The 21,509-nt window shown below is 53.9% G+C and overlaps 6 protein-coding genes across 6 annotated transcripts; 2 read left to right on the forward strand and 4 right to left on the reverse strand.

Annotated features, from left to right (window-relative positions):
* Positions 1-384: 384 nt before the first annotated feature.
* Positions 385-3,770, reverse strand: ASPZODRAFT_58004 (hypothetical protein; the record flags this gene model as incomplete). Its single annotated transcript, XM_022728734.1, has 2 exons — positions 385-3,626; positions 3,707-3,770. The coding sequence occupies 2 exons, from the start codon at positions 3,768-3,770 to the stop codon at positions 385-387; spliced, it is 3,306 nt and encodes a 1,101-aa protein (XP_022584491.1).
* A 339-nt stretch (positions 3,771-4,109) lies between these two features.
* Positions 4,110-4,500, forward strand: ASPZODRAFT_128569 (hypothetical protein). Its single transcript, XM_022722057.1, has 3 exons — positions 4,110-4,200; positions 4,268-4,363; positions 4,424-4,500. The coding sequence occupies exons 1-3, from the start codon at positions 4,138-4,140 to the stop codon at positions 4,442-4,444; spliced, it is 180 nt and encodes a 59-aa protein (XP_022584492.1). The 5' UTR covers positions 4,110-4,137; the 3' UTR covers positions 4,445-4,500.
* ASPZODRAFT_1081354 (hypothetical protein) lies at positions 4,201-8,172 on the reverse strand. The gene is made up of 4 exons (XM_022720959.1): positions 8,139-8,172; positions 7,513-8,085; positions 7,413-7,439; positions 4,201-7,358 (listed from the first exon to the last, which is right to left on the reverse strand). The coding sequence occupies exons 2-4, from the start codon at positions 7,939-7,941 to the stop codon at positions 4,632-4,634; spliced, it is 3,183 nt and encodes a 1,060-aa protein (XP_022584493.1). The 5' UTR covers positions 7,942-8,085; positions 8,139-8,172; the 3' UTR covers positions 4,201-4,631.
* Positions 8,173-11,831, reverse strand: ASPZODRAFT_1083071 (hypothetical protein). The gene is made up of 8 exons (XM_022720960.1): positions 11,445-11,831; positions 11,331-11,381; positions 11,082-11,277; positions 9,191-11,019; positions 9,009-9,124; positions 8,867-8,948; positions 8,516-8,815; positions 8,173-8,453 (listed from the first exon to the last, which is right to left on the reverse strand). Exons 1-8 carry the CDS (start codon positions 11,718-11,720, stop codon positions 8,352-8,354), a joined length of 2,952 nt encoding a protein of 983 aa, XP_022584494.1. The 5' UTR covers positions 11,721-11,831; the 3' UTR covers positions 8,173-8,351.
* A 3,081-nt stretch (positions 11,832-14,912) lies between these two features.
* Positions 14,913-15,759, reverse strand: ASPZODRAFT_1083190 (hypothetical protein). Its single transcript, XM_022720961.1, has 2 exons — positions 15,667-15,759; positions 14,913-15,610 (listed from the first exon to the last, which is right to left on the reverse strand). Exon 2 carries the CDS (start codon positions 15,500-15,502, stop codon positions 14,993-14,995), a length of 510 nt encoding a protein of 169 aa, XP_022584495.1. The 5' UTR covers positions 15,503-15,610; positions 15,667-15,759; the 3' UTR covers positions 14,913-14,992.
* A 329-nt stretch (positions 15,760-16,088) lies between these two features.
* Positions 16,089-21,435, forward strand: ASPZODRAFT_128572 (hypothetical protein). Its single transcript, XM_022722058.1, has 4 exons — positions 16,089-16,132; positions 16,205-20,998; positions 21,066-21,110; positions 21,172-21,435. The coding sequence occupies exons 2-4, from the start codon at positions 16,316-16,318 to the stop codon at positions 21,211-21,213; spliced, it is 4,770 nt and encodes a 1,589-aa protein (XP_022584496.1). The 5' UTR covers positions 16,089-16,132; positions 16,205-16,315; the 3' UTR covers positions 21,214-21,435.
* The last annotated feature ends 74 nt before the right edge of the window (positions 21,436-21,509 follow it).

Genomic DNA, 21,509 nt, shown 5'->3' on the forward strand with positions numbered 1-21,509 from the left:
ATGTAGTTATATGCAGGGTTCGACGACAGTGGCTTGATTTATGATGGATTGGCTGGTCGCTCGCTAGGTAATGTAACTCAGTTGTCTCCTAACTACCTATACAACGTGCCCAGCCGATTGTTATTCATCAAGGACGAGCGGTATAAATACAGGCATAAGACCTCAAAACGCTCAAAGAAAACCATCCAGAAGTATCCAAGAATATATATCCAAAATCATCACTTAGTCACAGTCCAATACAACCCCAGACATCCCAAGGAACCAGCTCCAGAAAGAGGGTGCCAGCCAACCAGACAGATGCAGATACTGCCTTACCTGCTACCTGGCTTTCGTCTTGTTTTCTTTTTTTTAAATTCTGTTTGTACAGAGAGAGGCAACGCTTCACTATGTCCGCCGGCTAGAAGACTTGCGGCCGTCCGTAGGCGATTGCGGCTCCACGTCGACAAAGCGTACGCTGGCCCCCAGCGCGCTGCCCCGACCGCTTCGCCCTCGCCGGTGCGACGCCGTGGTGGGTGGGATCTGCGGCGACGAGACGGCCGTGGAGTTGGCTTGCAACAGCCGGCTGGCAAACGGTGTGTACAGCGGTGTGGCCGGGGTGGTCGAGATGCGCGCGAGGGCGCGGGCCCGCGCTGCCCGTTTCGACGGTGAGGTCATGTAGTTGGGCGTCGCGAACAGGCCGGCCGGGGGTTTCGCCGGTGACGTATTCGCCAGGTCGCTGAACTTGAAGGGCGTTTCGACCTGGTACCACGGGTCAAAGATCGACGACGGTTCGGCAGAAGCGGACGCCGTCTGCGAAGTGCTTTCCATCCCGTACTCACGCGCGGGTGTCGGAGTCAGGCCCGGCGAGTCTCGCGCCTCGATCTGTAGCCGTGCCTTCTCACTCCAGAGGCGGAACATGCTCCGGGCGTGCTTGCGCATGGTGCGATCTCGCATCGAGTCCGCCGTCTCCGCCGTGCTGTTCACCTGGAACACGCGCAGGCTGAGCTTGCGGAGCTGGGCTCCAGAGACGCTCAGCACATGCATCCGGTACAGGGCATCTGCCTGGTCTGTCCGGGCGCGGTGTTCGACCAAGACTTCAGCCAGTCGTGTTAGCTGCTCATAGGCCACCTGGCGGGCATAATGCCCGTCGGCTGCGCGGGCGTCGTGGACCCGCTGGGCCGTCTTCTGGTGCCATCGATGCAGTATGCGCGAGGAGGTGTTTAAAGTCGTGTGCCGACACACCTCAATCGCTTGCTGCTCCAGATCCAAAACATGAAGGGTCTTGGACTGCCATGAGATAAGAGCGTTGGACGCCATGGTGACCTTGATCCTGCGCCGCACTTTGGCGTACGCATCTTGACGGCGGCGCTTGGATGATTCCTGCGTCGCCTGGTGCCACCGCTTGGTCACCCGCATCATCAGGAAGTAAAAGTGCGCGCGACGAGCCCATTCTTCCATTTCTGTGAGCTGCTGGTGCTTCGCTTTCCAAATGACAAACGATTCGGGCTGCAGGCGTGACGAATAGAACTCCAACGCGGCGTATTCCCGCTGCCGTTGTCGCGCAACCTGCCCCCGCCAGATGGCGAACTTGGAACGCAGTAACTCCTCCGTTTGGCGGTCTTCATGGAGATCTACATTGTGCAACAGGCGAGAGTATGTTCCGCGGATGTTCGAGACGAAGCGAGAGAAAACCTCGCGGGTGATCCTCTGGTCCCGAATGCGCTGCATTAACCGACACCTCTCAGCGAGAACCCATTTGTACATGGCCTCCATCTTCATTCGCTCCTGGATGCGAGCGCCGAGGGCCTGGCATCGGAGCAGATCATTCCATGTGGTCCACGCGTCTCGGAGAAGCCGTGCCCGGTCTATTTCTTGTGCTTGCTCCAGCATCTGGGCCCGCAGTGACCACTGTCGCAAGGCCGAATGCGCAAGTCGTCCGTCAACCATATCAGCAACTCGAGATTCAGCGGGGGCAAGACGAGATTCAGTGGTCCAACCACCTAAAGACTGTCTAAGGAGCTTTTGACGACGCATCGATGTTGCGTGTTCGTTCGCGGAAGTGACAGCCTGGTACCTCTGCGACCAGGCCTGTATTCCCGACTCCAGCAGATACTGTTTGTCTCTGATTTCCATCTCCTGGAACCGCTCTCTATTGGTCCGGAACTTGCGCAGCCATGATATAAGAGAACGCTTTTTGAGGCAATAGTCGTACCACCGAGGGGCACGCCGGTCACAAAGATGCCAGAACCATTGCCAGTATTTTTCATTGACAAGCTTCGTTTCACGTAGGGTTATGGCATTGGCCTCCTGGGCTTTGATCTGATGAGTTTTCTTCCTCCAGGCGTTGAATGGCCTGCGGAGGGCGAATCGCTGGGCTTTGAGTTCGTTGACAGCGGTGATCTCTCGCCATGCATTGAAATATTTCACACCGAGTACGCGACGTCTTGCAGCATCCGTCCTGGCGACCTCGTCAGACGTCAGTTGTGCCCAGTGCGTGAATGCTTTCGTCATCAGATACAGGTCTCTCGCGCGAGCTGCACGTATCTCCAGGTGGTGAAAGAACCGCTCAGTCCTGGCAGCTTCACGGCGTTTTTGGATCATTTCAAGCCATACTTCATAAGCGTCGCGAAGAAGGTGTGCTCGGTCCCGATTAATCGCAACAACCTCCATGTTCCGGTGCGTCTGCTGTGCCTGCACAGCTTTCTTCATCCATTGTGTGAGGATCTTCCGGTTGATCGCCCGTTGGCGATACATATTGAAGGTTGAGGCGTCTCGCAGAAGATCCGATGGTGACGGTCTATAGAGCATTTCGGGCGGTGGCGGTTGTTTCTCAAAAGATGCTGAAGCATGGCTTTCTGCAGAGGAAACGGCCTGTGATGAATCAGTGTCGTCTTCGCCCGAGTCATCGGAGATGCTACGCGAACGCGACTCGTGCCATGAGGCAGCGGCGGCGGCTCGGTCTGAATGGATCCTTTTGAAATCTGCCTTCGCGGGATGTCCATTGGGGAGCTTTTGTTCCTGGGATCGACGCTTCTTCTCACTAGACGATGAACCCATTCTGTTCATAAGCCGTCGGCCAGCTTCCAAGAACTGTGCAAGTAATTGGGTCCTGTCAGGCGATTGCGGTCTGGAACGGAGCGTTTGTTGGGGCGAACCTCTCGTGTCTGAGAATTGAGGTTTTCCCATCTGCAAACGCGACATCGACGACCGTGAGCTGGGACGGTTTACGAAGCTGCGCTGGGTCATGTCCTCGCCGACGTCGTACATCGAGTTGAAAGACGCTCGTCGCCGTGGAGTCCTGTGCGTTGATATATTCTCCTGGGTAGCATCCTCCTCGTGCCATCGATCCCACTGTTCTCGGCTAGTCGTCATCGTTTCGTTACCGCCCGCTTCACCAACTCCATCAAAGTCAAGGACTATCCCCATTTGCCCAAGGGCACTCTCAAACTTCTCAAACAACGTCCTGCCCTCGAACCCTTTCCTTCCCATCTTGAAGAGGAACCGCAGGCAGACCTGACCCTGATCCACGGCCGCGCCATGTTCTTCCAGAAACTGATCGTATGACTCAAACAGAGCTCTGAATGGCAGTCTTTCGGCGTCCGGGTGGTCCCCCGCACGGGTAACGATCTGGTAGAGGGCGCCAACATCTAGCACAAGCCACGTCAATTAATGATTCCTTTTCTATACACGCACATAAATCTATGCTAGCAGTAGCCTGGGTGCCCACCTTGGTCTGTAAGCTGCGGATTGTCGTAGGATACAGCTCCTCGCGGAGGGGAGATCGGAGGCATCGAAAAAACCGCGACCTAAGGCGCGTCCGTCGCAGATAGAACATAGAGGCGGGGAATCGTCCACATTCATGGCCGGCGGAGCATCGAAATCGAGCGCAGGACAGTCCAAAAGGCCCACAGATGTCTGCGATCACAATACAGGGCGCCCACAGCCCCAGGAAACCACCGCCGTCTCTCTTTGTTCGCGGATGTTTTGGTCGCGCCCAAAGCAGAAGAATGCGTCGCCATGGCGGGTAGTCACGTGAGACTGCTTATGTCATCGATCCGGCGATGAACTTGAATCGGCTCTATCGAAAGGCTGAGAGCCACAGAGGAATAGAAAGCTTCGTCGTCTTCTTCTTGTCTCTTCTTTTGTGGCTTCGTCTCAATGCCGAATAAAACGAGACCCATCGAAAAGTTTGCCAAGGCAACCGCCCAGTGCTCTGCAGAGGTTCTTATATCCTCCTCCCATCCCCAGCTCGAGTGTAGGTGTGCTGCGTTGCTGACGCTGCTGTAAGGCGGCGGCGTATGGCAAATGCGTCGTGGCGGATTACAATGCAGTCCAGAAGGATATGTGCGCAAAGGAGTTTATGCGTTTAAAGGATTGTTATCTGGTATGTTGTTGTACTAGGAGAGGGGGCAGCAGTGTTGCGGTGAAGGTTGACTCTTTATAGGCGGCATCAAAGAAGATATAAATGGCTGGTACAGAATTTTGGCTTATATGGCGCTTGAGCTTTCTTTGTTCTGGCTGATTGTTTGTTATTATTTACTTCTATAGATTATTTAGTTCATACCAAGTCATCATAAGACGAAGACAATAAATAAATAAGGATAATATTTTTCTGATCATAAGCGTTATTTTACTCTTCACCCGAGAGATTTCTACAACTTGACCAGTCTCAGGAGGAAGGTCGCCTTTTGGACCTCGGCCTCCTCCTGGAGGATGACATCCTCTTCTGTCGCGCTGGGGATCTGGCCTTCCACAGCTTCACGCTTGTCAAGCGGCCGACGCACGGCCTTGACGATGGCGCTGGACTGCGACTCGAAGGCCTCGGCAATGCCAACGCTGTCGGGGTCGGACAGCACCGCATACTCCATCTTCACGTCGTCTGTGGCGTTCAACCCGGCCTTCTTGCGCAGGCGCTGCAGGCGGTTGATGATCTCTCGGCCCAGGCCTTGGTGGGCCAGCTCTGGGTAGAGGTTGGAGTCGAGGATGGTGAGCACATCGTTATCGGCATTCGTCTCCAGGCCCTGGGAGCCGTTCTCGTCTTCCTTCAGGCCACGCTTCACCACCAGGTCACCCTCGACAAGCTCGATGCCGTCGACAAGGATCTTCTTGTCGGTGACAAATCGCTTCACGTCATCGCTGGACAACGAGGGCAGCGCCTTCTTAACCTTCTGGGCGTCCTTCTTCAACTTCTTGCCCAGCGTGGGCCAGTCAGCACTCACGCTGTACTGAACATTGTACTTGGCTTCGTCCGAGGAGAGGATAAGTTCCTGCAAGTTCAGTTCCTCGAGGATGTAGCTCTCCAGCGATTGGACGTCGTCCAGGTATTGTTGGTCCTGGTGGATCACGACCAGGCTCTTCAGGGGGGTCTTGAGACCGATGGAGCGGCGCTCGCGGGAAATACGACCAAGCTCGATGACCTTTTGCATCCGGGCAACACGTCTCTCAACCACTTCATCAAAGAGCTCCTCGCGCACCTCAGGGAAGGGGAGGAAGTGAACGCTTCGGCTGTCCTCGTTTCTCAGCGACTCGGGGATGTGAGGCAGAAGTCGCAGGTAGATGGTGTCCGAGATGAAGGGGGTGAACGGTGCCAGACCCCGGACCAGAGTGTACAGGACTTCGAAGAGCGAGTTCAAGGCATGGGTGGTGTCATCAACACCGTATTCGCCCTTCAAGCGCTTGCGGTTGAATCGGATGTACCAGTTCGTGGTGTTGTCAATCAACTCGAGCAATCGAGGAACAACAGTGTAGAGGCGGTAGCCGGCCATCTCCTGGTTAACAAACTTCAATAGACTCTGGCAACTGGCGAGAATCCACCGATCCATGACATTGGTGTTGGTGGCCTCAGCCTTGGGGTCGAAAACGTAGTCGATGCCCTCGGCTTTCTTCAGGAGAGCGACCTGTCCCTCGAAAAATTTGTAACTGTTCCACAGGGGGAGGAGAACCTTGGCGACAATCTCTTTGACACCCGATTCCTTGAACCGGAGCGGTTCGGCGCGCACCACGGGCGAGTTGATGAGGTAGAGTCGAAGAGCATCCGAACCATAGCGATCCATGATAAGTGTCGGGTCCGGGTAATTCTTCAATCGTTTGGACATCTTCTTGCCATCCTCGGCAAGGACAATGCCGTTCACGACGCAGTTCTTGAACGGGAGCTTGCCAAAGAGGTGTGTTCCCAGGACAGTCAGGGTGTAGAACCAGCCACGGGTCTGGTCCAGACCCTCCGCGATGAAATCGCCAGGGAAGCTCTTCTCGAAGAAGTCCTTGTTTTCGAAGGGGTAGTGGCAGGAAGCATATGGCATGCTTCCGGACTCAAACCAGCAATCGAAGACCTCGCTCACTCTGCGCAGTTCACCCTTACCCTGCTTGCTAGGGATGGTGATATGATCAACTTTATCACGGTGGAGGTCGGTAAGCTCGCCTGTATATCCGCTCAATTTCTTGAGCTCCTCAACGCTGCCAATAGCAACCACCTCTTTCAGATCATCGCTAACCCACAATGGGAGAGGGGTACCCCAGAAACGGTTTCTCGAAATGTTCCAGTCACGGGCATTCTGGATCCAGCTGGCAAACCGGCGGTCTTTGACAAAAGATGGAACCCAGTGGGACTCCTCAATGCCCTGGAGCATCTGCGGGATGATGGGTCCAATCTTGACAAACCAAGAGGGGACAGCCCGGTAGATCAGAGGGGTATCGGATCGCCAACAGAACGGATAGCTGTGAGTGATCTGGCTGTCGACGATCAAACGACCTGTTCCCTTGAGGTGCTTGATGATGGGCTTGTCGGCCGCCTTGACGTGAAGTCCGACAAAGTCGCGGACCTCGGAGGTGAAGCAGCCTTGGGGATCGACAGGGTTGGGAGGCAGACGGGTTTCAGAAATCACACCGTTGTCCATGGCAACTCTGTAATCATCTTCACCAAAAGCAGGCGCTTGGTGGACAATACCCACACCATCGTCGGCAGTAACATACTCGGCCATCAGCACGCGGAACCCATATTCCTTGAACTCTTCATAAAAGTAGTCGAACAGAGGCTCGTAGCGCCAGTCCTTCATATGTGAGCCCTTGAAGCGATCCACAATCTTGAACTTGGCCTTCTTGGGGTCCTTGTAGAGTGTGCGAAGCAGCGATTCGAGCAAGATGTAGTTTTTGCCCGAGGCTTCATCATGGATCTTGATGTACTCGAAGTCAGGGTGCGCCGCCAGGCCGACATGGGAAGGCAAGGTCCACGGCGTAGTAGTCCAGGCCAACAGACAAGTCTCCGGGTCATCCAGTAGAGGGAAAGTCACGACAACAGCCGGGTCCTGCACATCCTTGTAGTTCTGTTGAGCCTCGAAGTTACTCAGAGGGGTATTGAGCGCCGTCGAGTAAGGCATGATGCGGTAGCCGTGGTAAACGAGCCCCTTGTCGAAGAGCTGCTTGAACACCCACCAGATAGACTCCATGAAGTCGGTGTTCATGGTCTAGATACGAACAACATTAGCCGATGGACCCCTTTCGACGGTTCTTCAAGAAATCTTCCCCCCCGCCGCGTACCTTGTAGTCGTTATCGAAATCGATCCAGCGTCCAAGCCGCTCAATGGTCTGGCGCCACTCCGAAGCAAACCTCATGACAATGGCCCTGCACTCCTCATTGTACTTTTCGATACCAAATTTCTCGACCGCCTGCAGCCCAGACATGCCCAGCTTCTTGTCAATCTCGTACTCGATAGGCACACCGTGAGTGTCCCAGCCAAAACGACGCTCGACATAGTACCCCTTCATCGACCAGTACCGCGGAATGATATCCTTGATAGTGGAAGCCAGCAGATGGCCATAATGGGGCAGTCCCGTTGCGAACGGAGGGCCGTCGTAGAAGGTGTACGGCTTGCGGCCTTTCGACAGCTCGACCTGCCGCTGGAAGGCGTTGATCTCCCGCCACCTCTTGAGGACGGTTTCCTCTTCGGCGGGGAAGTCGATGGACATGGTGGGCTGTTGCTCGTTGTCACGTCCTGGCAGTCAGCGTTGCAGAGACTCGTTCGTGTGCACCGCGGGGTAAGATCAGAATAAAATGTTTCGGGATGAGTCACCCCGCCGGTTGAGGCAGAAAGTGCGGCCGTGTGTGTGTGCCTGAGGCATCAGAATTCGAAATATGAAGATTTTGGGACCCCATTGAGTATTACTGTTACGAGGCATTAAGGCCGGGGAAAAAATTGCAAAATTCGATGATTCATGAACTAACTCATCTAGCCATTTATATAGAATGTACATGAATAGTGGCTGTAGCAGTGTGGGAGCGAAGAGCAGACCAGAAGCACACAAGGCGCTACACAACCAACAGGCCCGTCATGAGCACATTATCGGCCTGATAGAGACAGCGACCTCCGTGGTATCCTTCATTCTTCATCATCATCATCATCTTCTTCTTCTTCTTCCTCGTCATCATCGTCCTCGTCTTCAGCTTCCGAGACCTCTTCTCCAAGCTCCTTGAGTCGTTCCTAGGTGGAGGTCAGCTATCAATGAACAGTGTAAATAAAAGGAAGGGAAGTCAAGAACTCACCTTGTCTTGGTTTCTCTTCGCCTCAAGATCACCGAAGACAATCAGTAGATCCTCCAGCTCCGATTGGGCGGCCTTTCGAGCTTCTTCCTTCTCGGCAGCCTCCGCCTTGGCCTTTTCGAGATCAGCGAGGGCGGACCTCGTAGCTTCGTCGTTCTTCTTGGCTTCGAGTTTGAGCTTCTCTACTTCGTCTTGCAAGGCCTTGAGTGCCTCGTCTTTCTCACTTGTCGCTGACTTTGTCTTCTCTAGTTCTGAGCGTGCTTCGTGGACTTGCAACTCTTTCTCTTGTGTCGCCGACTTTGCCTTCTCCAGTTCTGAGCGTGCGTCGTGGACTTGCAACTCTTTCTCTCGTGCTTGGGCGTCCGCCTGATCGGCTCGCTTCTCAAGAGCAGTTTTCTCCGCAAGGAAGCCTTCGCGCGCTGCTTCAAGTTCTTGGCTTGATTTGGCCTTGAACGCGTCCAGTTCAGCCTGCAGTCTCTGGGTCTCGCTAGTAAGCCGAGTGACCTGTTCCTCGTGTTTCTCCTGTGCGCTGCGAAGCTGGGTTTCTAATTCGTAGACGGCTCCCTTGAGCGTAGCAACTTCGGACGCGTGCTGTTCATGTGTCTTTGCTGCCTGAGCCTCCAATGAGCGAATTGTCTTCTTCAACTTGGAAGCCTCCGCTTCGTGGAGTTCACGGACCCGCGAAGTCTTTCTTTCATAGTCGGCAGATGCTTGTTTGAGTTGCTTATCGATGGCTCGGAGCTGCTCGCCATGCTGTTTCAACAATTCATTCTTAACTGTCTTGTGCTGCTCCTCCAGCTTTGAAAACTCCAGCTGGTGGTTTCTTTGAAGTCCCTGGCTAGTTTGCTGAATCTTAGAAAGTTCCATAGCGCTGGTATCTTTCGTCTTCTTATGCTCAACCTGCTCTTGGTCGAACTGGCGTTTTAGGTGGAGAAAATCGGATTCTAAGCGGTGCACCAGCTGGTTTTTCTCCTCGATTTCTCCACGGAGAGCATCAACTAGCTCTCGTGATACGCCCTTTTCAACGCCGTTGGTGATGACTGAAATTTCCAGGTCTGGTTCTCGATCAATCGCGCGAGTGAGACGACCGAAGTTGTCCTTGAGGAAGTCGATAAAAGTCTTGTCAAAGAATATTTCCGGAAGCCCTCCATCAACTTGCGCAGCTGTGGTCTGGGGGGTGACCTCGAAATCTCGCACTAACGGTGACTCCCGGAGCTTTGTGATCTTATCAATGAACATATCTCTTCCCAGTTGCTCCATCAACAATTTATGCAAAGTGCCACGGGGGATGGGAGAGTCTTTTGTCGAGAATTCATAGATTATCCCCAGTAGGAGGGTAGATAGACCCGACATAAGAACTTTGGATGCACTGCGATGTTTGACTTCTTGAAGCAAACTTTGGATGCTGCTGCCTTCTCCAAGAAGATCATTTACCACGTCTGGGTCCTCGAATACCCAACCGCACAGTAGCATCAAGTAGCCGATCAAAATCCTCTCATCATCACCTCGCTGCATGCCTGTGATTAAGTTTCCAACGATCGTCTGGACACAAGTGACGACCTCCTCCCCACTCTCTGCGTCTCCTTCAGTGACTTGCATAGCAATAGACTTTGCAGCAGGGTCTTCGAAAACCAAATGGAACATCAACACAGCGGCCAGCCAAGTCTGATATGGATCTGCATTTCCCCGCGAGTCTGGCGACACCAGCAGTACGGATAAGATATTGGGAATCTGATCTTCACCGCTGAGATGCCCGCTGATAGCCCGGCGTAGGACGTGCTCTCTGATTCCTGGGTGGTTAGCGAAGAAAGCTTTCATGCACTCGCACGCTGAAAGACGAGCATCCAACAACTGTATCGGAGCAGACTCCAAGGTCAATTTGAGTAGCGCCTCGATGACGTTGATTCGCTGGGCCCCATGCACCTTGGCATCGCCGTTCACCGCATGTTCGTGATGATCCGACCCCCAGAAGACCTCAATATCGCCAAATTTCTCCTGGAGAGGCGAGTTCCCCCGAATAAGATCTGCGCATGTTTCCAAGGCTTTAGATATGACGTTGACAGTGAATCTCTGGCTGAATGCCGTCCGCAAGGCTTGCTTCAGAACGCCGCTCTGCCAGAATGCCGTTTGGTTGATTGGGGTACTGAGGCCACCCCTGACGAGAAAGAGCTGAACAATGGCTAACAAGCCCCAAATATTCTTATCTCGGTGCGCCAGCATCCATGACGGAGGAGGCTGGTCCGTTTCTTCTTCTTGATTGCTATCAGCCAGGAGTTTTGCCAGCCGCTTGATACCGCCTGTTTCACGAAAGTACGACTGGTTGGAGATATTGAGGCGCAGTAGATTTGCAAGCAACGTTAGACAGTCCACAACCGCATCGGATCCATGCGTCAGAGAGCCCTCTGCCTCAATCAGCGAGAATATGAGATCGAAAGCATTTTCGAAAGCGACGAGTTTTTGAAGCTCTTCGGAGGTGGGCGTTAAAGCGATGAGAAGGAGGAGAGCCTCTAATGTATCACGCAAGTTTAGTAATGTAATCGCAGCTATAGTACTATTTGAAGGAACTCACCATTGCGAATCGGTTCACGGGAATCACTCAACACACTCACCAGTCGGGTGATCCCCAATGGCGCTGTGAGGATGCATTCCTGGGTCCTCTCAGGGCGGGCAGCGCAGGTGTGAGAGATCAATTGCAGCGAATATAGCCGGGAATAAAAATCTCGGGTTTCAATAAGATCAAGGAGAGCGGTGATATTGTCTTGCCGCTTCGGACTGTTAACCCAAACTGTCCTCCTTCTCCCGGAACCAGGGCACCTACTTGAGTAAATTCATCTGCGAGCCAAAGAGCTATCTCATCAGACGCCTCCGGCTATCCAGAACGTATCCGTCAGCACACAGCGATCTGCCACCTTATGGAAAGAGTCCAACATACGCTAGCTTCGTCGGGCGAGAACAGCATCAACAGTGTCTCCAAGACCACCTTGATCGTATCCACATCCTCCCGGTCATTTTGCAGACTGCTGATCAGTCCCCGTAGAGCCCCCGAGGCCACAGACGCCGGATAGATCTTCGCAAAACTCCGCAGCCCCTGTATCGCCGCCCGTCGGTCTTCGAGCAGCGTCGCACTCTGCAGTCGGCCGCTGAGAACATTGATCGTGTCCGTGGCCGTTTGCTTGGCCGGCGCTTGCGATTCTAAAATTCGAAACATCGCCACGGTCAGCTTGCACTTCGCATCATCACCGCCAGGGGTGCATCGGCCTGTCGGGAAGCCTCGCTTGGTGGGCTTCGCTGCTCTGGCGTTAGTGATGAGCTGTTCCGACAACAATTCCCCCAGACGTGGCTGTGGCTGGACCTCTCTGTGGCGGTGCACGGAATACTGCCGCTCCAGTCGGCGTCACCGCCCGCGGCGACACGGCTAGCGACAAAGAGGGTGGAAGTTTTAATCCTTGCGCGCAACCCTGCCTTGTGAATGGGTGTTGCACGGTCTGAGCGGGCATAATTCTCGTTTTTTTTTGGCAGTATCGCTAGTAAGAGCGAGGTTTCGGTCATTGCACCTGGTGTCTTGAAGACCTGTCGGCGGACGGCGACAGTGTAGGTTCACCTGCAAGGCTTCAAACGACCGCCCAGGCAACAACTACGGAATCATGGGTGTTCCCGCGCTTTTCAGGTGGTTATCCACCAAGTATCCGAAGATTATTTCGTCGGTCATCGAGGAGCTGCCGCAGGAGGTCAATGGAGAAGAGATACCTGTTGATATTACCGGGCCGAATCCGAATGGAGAGGAGCAGGACAATCTGTACCTGGACTTCAACGGCATCGTGCACCCGTGTACGCATCCGGAGGGGAAATCTGCACCGGATACTGAGGAGGAGATGATGTTGGAGATTTTCAAGTACACGGACAGGGTGGTGAACATGGTCCGTCCTCGGAAACTGTTGATGATTGCCGTCGGTAGGTATTCTCCCCTGAATGAGCAGAGTTTCTGCGCAGTAGTCAAACAGGCGGGAACTGACCGGCATGATTTTGATAGATGGTGTCGCTCCCCGCGCCAAGATGAACCAGCAACGTTCACGTCGATTCCGTTCGGCTCAAGAGGCGCGAGAGGCGGATGAGAAGAAGGAGGAGTTCCAGAAGCTGCTTGCGAAGCAGGTGGGCAGCAAGACGGAACAGGATATCGCCGAACATGTCATAAAGAAGACTTGGGATAGCAACGTGATCACCCCGGGGACCCCGTTCATGGACATTCTCGCTGCCTCGTTGCGCTACTGGGTTGCTTATAAACTCAATACTGACCCGGCTTGGGCCAAGGTACGTTCGCTGTTCTATCCTATCAATGCTGGCTGCTAACGGTTATATTCGCAGTTGAAAATCATCATCTCCGATGCTACTGTTCCCGGAGAAGGAGAGCACAAGGTCATGGAATTTATCCGATCGCAACGTGCATCGCCAGAGCACGACCCAAACACCCGACATGTCATGTATGGACTGGTGAGTATAATCGAACCCTTCCTGCTCCTTTTTCATACCAATTACTAATTTGACACTGCAGGATGCGGACTTGATCATGTTGGGTCTTGGCACTCATGAACCATATTTCCGGGTTCTTCGCGAAGATGTCTTCTTCCAGGAATCAAGACCTAGAACTTGTCATTTATGTGGTCAGCCAGGCCACAAGGCGGAAGAATGTAGAGGTCAAGCAAAGGAGAAGAATGGAGAGTTTGACGAAAAACAAAAGTCAAGCCCGCTCAAACCCTTCATCTGGCTGCACGTCTCCATCCTGAGGGAATATCTCGCTGTCGAGTTGAATGTCCCACATCAGCCCTTCCCCTTTGATTTGGAGCGGGCTTTAGACGATTGGGTTTTCATGTGTTTCTTCGTCGGAAACGATTTCCTTCCGCATCTGCCATCTCTAGACATTCGGGAAAATGGGATTGACACACTGATCGCGATCTGGCGTGACAATATCCCGGTGATGGGCGGTTATCTGACAGAAGATGGACGTGTTGATCTCAAGAGGGCACAACTCATTCTACAGGGACTCGGAAAGCAAGAGGATGCTATCTTCCGTCGTCGTAGGCAAGCCGAGGAGAGAAAGCAAGCCAACGAGAAAAGACGAAAGCAAGAAGCCGAAGAGCGGGCTAGAAAGCGCAGAAGGAGTTCACCAAATTACGGCTCGCCCACGAATAACCGATCTCAAGGCCCTGCGGGGGCACCTCCTGCCAGCGACCTGGAACTCATTACGCCTGGCCGGGGTGAACTGTCCCGGGAAACGAGACAGCTCACACACAGCTTGGTCATGAACCGTGGCGCGGTATATAGGGCTAACCAGGCCAACAAGAGTGCTGCTGCTATCCTCAAGAGCAAGCTGATGAAGGGCTCGTCTCAAGACACAGAGCCTGGTGCTGCGGCTTCTTCTACGAATGAGATGAGCACCACGGACGACAATGTTGAACCGACATCTCCGTCGGTCCTTGGCAAGAGAAAGGCTGACCCTGTTGAAGACAGTGCTACGGAAAACGGCACTCCGGGTCGAGAAACTCCCGTGACGTCCAACGCAGCAGCCAAGGGAGACGAACTTCCACCCGATACCGTCCGGCTCTGGGAAACAGGATATGCGGACCGGTACTACGAACAGAAGTTTGGAGTCGATCCTTCTGACATGGAATTCCGTCACAAGGTCGCTCGGGCTTATGCTGAAGGGCTGGCCTGGGTATTGCTCTACTACTTCCAAGGATGCGCTTCTTGGAACTGGTACTACCCATATCATTACGCCCCCTTTGCCGCAGACTTTGTTGACATTGGCGATATGGAGCTCAACTTTGAAAAGGGAAAACCCTTCAGGCCGTTTGAGCAGCTGATGGGAGTTCTTCCCGCCGCCTCCAACCATGCCATCCCAGAGGTTTTCCACGATCTCATGAGTAATCCAGAGAGCGAGATTATCGACTTCTACCCAGAGGATTTCCCTGTCGATTTGAATGGCAAGAAGTTTGCATGGCAAGGAGTCGTCATTCTGCCCTTCATTGACGAGGCCCGCCTTCTGACTGCGATGGCAAAGAAGTATCCTCTGCTCACGGAAGACGAAAAGATTCGTAACTCAGTAGGTACGGAGGTACTCTTGGTGTCAGACAAGCATCCTCTCTATGACGATCTTGCTGCGAACTTCTACTCCAAGAAGCCGGGCCCTCCGAAATACAAACTCAACCAGCGAGTAAGTGGTGGTTTGGCCGGAAAGGTCGAGCGAAACGAGGCATACATCCCTCACAGCTCTTTGCTCTCACCACTGGAGGCCTACGGCATGCCGTCCCTTGATGATGACCATTCCCTCGTGTAAGTTTTCTTTTTCTCTCTTTTTCTTTTTTGTTTGCTTGTCGGTTTCTTTGCTGCTAACGCAGTCCCTACAGAGTCAACTATGAGATCCCCAAATCTTCTCACATACATAAATCCATGCTTCTGCGTGGCGTCAAGTTCCCGCATCCGGTGCTAGACAATGGAGATATACAAGCAGTCAGGACCAAATCGCACCATACAGGCCGATCCTACGGCGGTGCCCCCCTCCGCAATGGACACGGCCGAGGTGGTCGCATTGACTACACGAGCGATCGGCCGAACCCCTTTGCCGCGCATCTTGACCCGAACTTCGTGCCTCCACCCGGCGCAAGTGGCCAAGCCATGCCATCTGGCTGGGCGCCTCCGCCTCCCGGCTCGGGAGGGTACTCTCGAGGGCCCCCGCCGCCGTCGTCTCGGGGGGGTCACTCCGATCCCTATCGGGCCGCCCCCTATAACCAGAACCCCGGCCACCAGCAGGGTTACAACCACGGTGGTTATTACGGCCAACAGGGTCCTGCAGGCCAGCAAGGCTACTACCAGCAGCCACCCTACCAAAACAACCCCCAACAGCATCACGGCGGACAGCAGCATAGCCATCATCATCATAATGAACACCGAGGAGACGGCGGCTACCGAGACGGATACCGCGGCCAGCCTCGCCATGACCGAGGCGGCTACTCATCCAGAAACAATGGAGGTTACGGACGCTATTGAATATAATGCTATAGTCACTTGTCTCTTTTCTTTCCCTCTTGTCTCTGTATCAAAATTGTCGGCAGGGGGAGTTCGTTGGTGTAGGGAGATTTTGGATCCCAAATGCGTCCTATTCTGTTTATTTTGACTCCACCAGCTTCCTGTCTATCTAGTAGTGCTTGCCGCAGCTGAAAATACCACCAAAGCTATCAAGTAAGAATCCCTGATAGCACCAAATCCCTCTCTCTTCATCCTTTCGTAGCCATTCATCGTTTCCTTTCTTTTTTCCCTTTTTTTTTTTATTTTTTCTGTTCTCAAAGCGGTGTGCACCGGCAGAACTGCCCCTAGCGAAACCGGAGGCGGGAAAATTGCGAGTCATCCAGACGTGAGGAAAGAGAGTGACTCAACCTCATTTCTCTGCCCCTCTTCTCCTGACAGCGCTAATCTCCTGTCAATTGGGTCTACATTCCCTCAACTGTGCCCAGAGCTCGGTCGAGATCTCGGTCAGTACTTGCAGGAATTTCCACAACCGCTTCTTTTTCTGATAGAAAGCATAGGCGAGTGCTTGAGAGGCCCCCGCAGGCAGTTCTCTATCTAATCGTGCGTCTCAACCCCCTCCAGGATCCCAGTTGCTGGTGGTTTATGGGGCTCATTGCTGACCTGACGGATTAGAGTCCTGTCTCATGATGAATTGATTGGGATTGCTCGATTTACAGGTTTTTTTTTACGATTGGAATTGACGAGTCACCGCTTCTCTACCGTCCTGCCGAGCCCCTCGCAAAAATGACCGAACCAACCAAGATCAGCATTCTGGGGAGGGAGAGCATCGTCGCTGATTTCGGTCTTTGGCGCAACTATGTCGCCAAGGACTTGATCAGTGTCTGTCCCTCCACGACCTACGTGCTCATCTCGGATACCAACATCGGATCCATTTACATGCCCGGATTCCAGCAGACCTTTGAAGAAGCCACGGCTGGACTTTCGCCCACTCCCCGTCTTCTTGTCTATCAGATTCCGCCCGGAGAAAGCTCCAAGTCGAGACAGACCAAGGCTGACATTGAGGATTGGATGCTGAGCCAGAGCCCCCCATGTGGACGAGACACAGTTATCATTGCGCTGGGCGGAGGTGTCATTGGGGATTTGATGGGCTTCGTTGCGTCGACCTACATGCGTGGTGTTAGATATGTCCAGGTCCCCACCACTCTCCTTGCCATGGTGGACTCCTCCATTGGAGGTAAGACCGCCATTGACACACCCCTCGGGAAGAACCTCATCGGCACGATCTGGCAACCGACCCGGATCTACATTGACCTTGAGTTCCTGGAGACCCTCCCCAAGCGGGAGTTTATCAATGGAATGGCAGAGGTCATCAAAACTGCAGCTATCTCTAGCGAGGCCGAATTCACCGCACTCGAAGAAGATGCGGATACGATCATCTCGGCTGTGAAGCGTGAGGTCCAACCCGGTGAACGTCGCTTCGGAGACATTCACGATATCATGAAGGCACGTATCTTGGCTTCAGCGCGCCACAAAGCCGAGGTCGTCTCGGCGGATGAGCGCGAAGGAGGTTTACGCAACCTTTTGAACTGGGGCCATTCTATCGGCCACGCCATCGAAGCCGTTTTGACTCCTCAGGTCCTGCACGGCGAGTGCGTCGCGATTGGCATGGTCAAGGAGGCTGAGCTTGCCAGACACCTTGGTGTTCTCAAGCCCGTGGCCGTCTCGCGCGTCGTCAAGTGCCTCGCTGCCTACGGCCTGCCCACCTCGTTGAAGGATGCACGGGTCAGGAAGCTGACGGCCGGTAAGCATTGCTCCCTGGAGCAGCTTATGTACAACATGGCTCTCGACAAGAAGAACGACGGCCCGAAGAAGAAGGTCGTCCTGCTCTCCGCTATTGGCCAAACCTATGAGCAAAAGGCCAGTGTCGTGTCCAACGAGGACATCAAGGTCGTGCTTGCTCCCAGCATCGAGGTCACTCAGGGTGTCCCCAAGTCTCTTAACGTCACTTGCGCCCCCCCCGGTTCGAAGAGTATCTCCAACAGAGCTCTTGTCTTGGCCGCCCTCGGCTCGGGTACTTGCCGTATCAAGAATCTCCTGCACTCCGATGATACTGAGGTTATGCTCAACGCTCTGGAAAGTCTTGGCGCTGCCACCTTTTCTTGGGAAGAGCAAGGTGAAGTGCTCGTGGTCAACGGCATGGGAGGAAAGCTTCAGGCTAGCCCCACGCCGTTGTACCTCGGCAACGCCGGTACGGCCTCTCGATTCCTCACCACTGTCGCAACCCTTGCTTCTCCCGGTAGCGTTGACTCGAGCGTGCTCACGGGCAACAACCGCATGAAACAGCGTCCCATTGGTGACCTTGTGGATGCTCTGACCATCAACGGCGCAAGCGTTGAGTATATGGAGAGAAAGGGCAGTCTCCCTCTGAAAATTGCTGCTTCGGGTGGCTTTGCTGGAGGAAAGATCAACCTGGCCGCCAAGGTTTCCTCTCAGTACGTCTCTTCTTTGCTGATGTGCGCGCCCTACGCCAAGGAGCCGGTCACCCTCAAGCTTGTCGGTGGCAAGCCCATTTCTCAGCCATACATTGATATGACCACGGCGATGATGCGGTCCTTTGGTATCGACGTGGTTAAGTCCACTACGGAAGAGCACACCTACCATATCCCTCAGGGTCACTACGTCAACCCTGCGGAATACGTCGTGGAGAGCGATGCCAGTTCTGCTACCTATCCTCTGGCCATTGCTGCCATCACCGGCACGACCTGCACCATCCCCAACATTGGGTCCAAGTCTCTGCAGGGCGATGCCCGATTTGCTGTTGAGGTCCTGAAGCCGATGGGATGCACGGTCGAGCAGACTGACACCTCGACCACCGTCACCGGCCCTTCAGATGGTATTCTGCGACCCCTCCCCAACGTAGACATGGAGCCGATGACCGATGCTTTCTTGGGCGCCTCCGTTCTCGCTGCAGTTGCTCGTGGCCATGGATCAAACCATACCACTCGCATTTATGGCATCGCCAACCAACGTGTCAAGGAGTGCAACCGCATCAAGGCCATGAAGGATGAGTTGGCCAAGTTCGGTGTCGTCTGCCGTGAGCACGAAGACGGCCTGGAAATCGATGGTATTGATCGTTCGACTCTCCGCCAGCCCGCTGGCGGCGTTTTCTGCTATGATGACCACCGCGTTGCTTTCAGCTTCAGCGTCCTCTCCCTTGTCGCCCCGCACCCAACACTCATTCTGGAGAAGGAGTGTGTCGGTAAGACGTGGCCTGGCTGGTGGGATGCCATGAGACAGCTCTTTTCTGTCAAGTTGGAAGGAAAGGAGCTCGAGGAAGCGCATTTGCCGGTCCTTAGCCGTGCCGAGAAAGCGTCCGCCTCCATCTTCATCATCGGCATGCGTGGTGCCGGGAAAACGACAACTGGAAACTGGGTCGGCAAAGTCATGGATCGCCCCTTCATCGATCTTGATGATGAGCTTGAAAGAACCGAGGGAATCACGATTCCTGAGTTAATTAAGCAGCGTGGCTGGCAAGGTTTCCGAGACGCCGAGCTTGCACTCTTGCAGCGCATGATGAAGGAGCGTGCCACGGGCTACGTTTTCGCCTGCGGCGGCGGCATCGTTGAGATCCCCGAAGCCAGGAAGCTGCTTACCGAATACCACAAGTCCAGGGGCAATGTTCTCCTCGTGATGCGCGACATCAACCAAGTGATGGACTTCCTCAAGATCGACAAGACCCGCCCTGCCTATGTTGAGGATATGATGGGCGTGTGGCTCCGCCGCAAACCCTGGTTCCAGGACTGCAGCAACATCCAGTACTATAATCAGCGGTCCAGCTCCAGCGAACTTACTCTGGCATCTCGTGATTTCAGTCGATTCTTGCAGTTTGTCACCGGTCAACGGGAATGTCTGCACACCCTCAAGAAGAAGAAGCACTCTTTCTTCGTTTCCCTCACCCTGCCGGATCTGCGGACGGCTAGTAACATTCTTGAGGAGGTTTGTGTGGGCTCTGATGCTGTGGAGCTGCGAGTCGATCTACTACAAGATCCTTCTTCCGAGGATGAGATTCCATCAGTCGACTACGTGGTGGAGCAAATCTCTTTCCTCCGAAGTCGTGTCACCCTCCCGCTTATCTTCACCATTCGCACTAAGAGCCAAGGGGGCCGCTTCCCAGATGACGCGCATGAGGCTGCGCTCGACCTCTACAAGCTGGCCGTCAGAACTGGCTGTGAATTTGTAGATCTGGAAATCGCTTTCCCCGATGACTTGCTCCATGCCGTGACGGAAATGAAGGGTCAGTCCAAAATCATCGCATCGCACCATGACCCCCAGCACACGCTATCGTGGTCCAATATGTCGTGGATGAAGTTCTACAACCGGGCACTTGAGTACGGCGACGTGATCAAGCTGGTGGGCGTTGCGGAATCTCTTGACGATAATTCGGCGTTAAGGGGCTTCAAGTCGTGGGCTGAGCAGGCTCACGATGTGCCTGTGATCGCAATCAACATGGGCGATAAAGGACAACTGAGCCGTATTCTAAACGGCTTCATGACCCCGGTCTCTCACCCCAGCCTTCCTTTCAAAGCCGCACCCGGTCAGCTTTCGGCTACCGAAATCCGCAAGGGTCTATCGCTGATGGGCGAGATTGTACCCAAGAAGTTTGCCATCTTCGGGTCGCCGGTCTCTGCCTCTCGGTCCCCCCCGCTTCACAACACTCTGTTCGCGCAGATGGGTCTTCCCCACGAGTACGGCCGACTGGAGACCACCAATGTCGAGGACGTGAAGGAGTTCATCCATGCCCCCGATTTCGGAGGCGCCTCGGTCACCATTCCGTTGAAGCTGGACATCATGCCCTTGCTGGACGAAGTTGCGCAGGAGGCCGAGATCATCGGCGCCGTCAACACGATCGTGCCGGTCACCGACGGCACTGGCGGCAAGGCCACCCGTCTGGTCGGCTACAACACCGACTGGCAGGGGATGGTTCGGTCTCTCCGTAATGCTTCAGTCTACGGCTCCGACGGGAACTCGAGTGCTGTTGTCATCGGTGGAGGCGGCACCGCTCGGGCTGCCATCTATTCGCTCCACAGCCTGGGATACGCGCCCATCTACGTCGTTGGCCGCTCGCCCGCCAAATTGCAGGGCATGGCCGAGACCTTCCCGAGCAGCTATGACATCCGCATCGTCGAGAATAACGAGCAGTGGGAGGAGACCGTTCCCACGGTCGCGATCGGCACGATCCCTGGCGATAAGCCAATCGACCCCGCTATGCGTGAGACGTTGTGCCACATGTTCACTCGCGCCCAAGAGCTCGACGTCGACGCCCTCAAGAGCATTGAGAATTCCCCTCGCGTGCTCCTTGAAATGGCGTACAAGCCTTCAGTAACCCCTCTCATGCAGCTTGCTTCTGACGCCGGCTGGAAAACCATCCCGGGCTTGGAGGCTCTGGTAGGCCAGGGAGTGCACCAGGTAAATTGCTTCCCTTCTTCACTATTTTTACAAGACCTTTTTTTTCATCTATAACTAATATTATCAGTTTGAGCATTGGACTGGGATCTTCCCTATATACCAGGACGCTAGGGTAAGTCATTTTTTCTTGCTCTAATATGCCTCTATATCTAGATGCTGATTATTTCCTCTAGGACGCTGTCATGGGGACTACCGCTACCAACGGTTCTGCTTAGTGAGATAGGATCGGGCCCTGGCTCGGTTATTCCTGTTCTTCAAAGAGGAATGAATATGCCTGTGCTTATCTTTTCGGATTTAAAAGTCCTCGTTTCATTTACCTCATCTAGTTGATTTCTTCATATACCTTTTCTTGAAGACATGTGAAGATGGTTTCAAGTTTATATATGTGCCAACTAGTCATTCCTTCTTCCTACCAAGTAGAAGTACCCCCCATGAACACCTAATTATATAGTTTCTCGTAAGTATATCCACTGTATATATCCTAGAGGCCTTAGTTCTATGATTCACACCG

This window comes from Penicilliopsis zonata (assembly GCF_001890105.1).
Source record: "Penicilliopsis zonata CBS 506.65 unplaced genomic scaffold ASPZOscaffold_2, whole genome shotgun sequence".
NCBI lineage: Eukaryota > Fungi > Ascomycota > Eurotiomycetes > Eurotiales > Aspergillaceae > Penicilliopsis > Penicilliopsis zonata.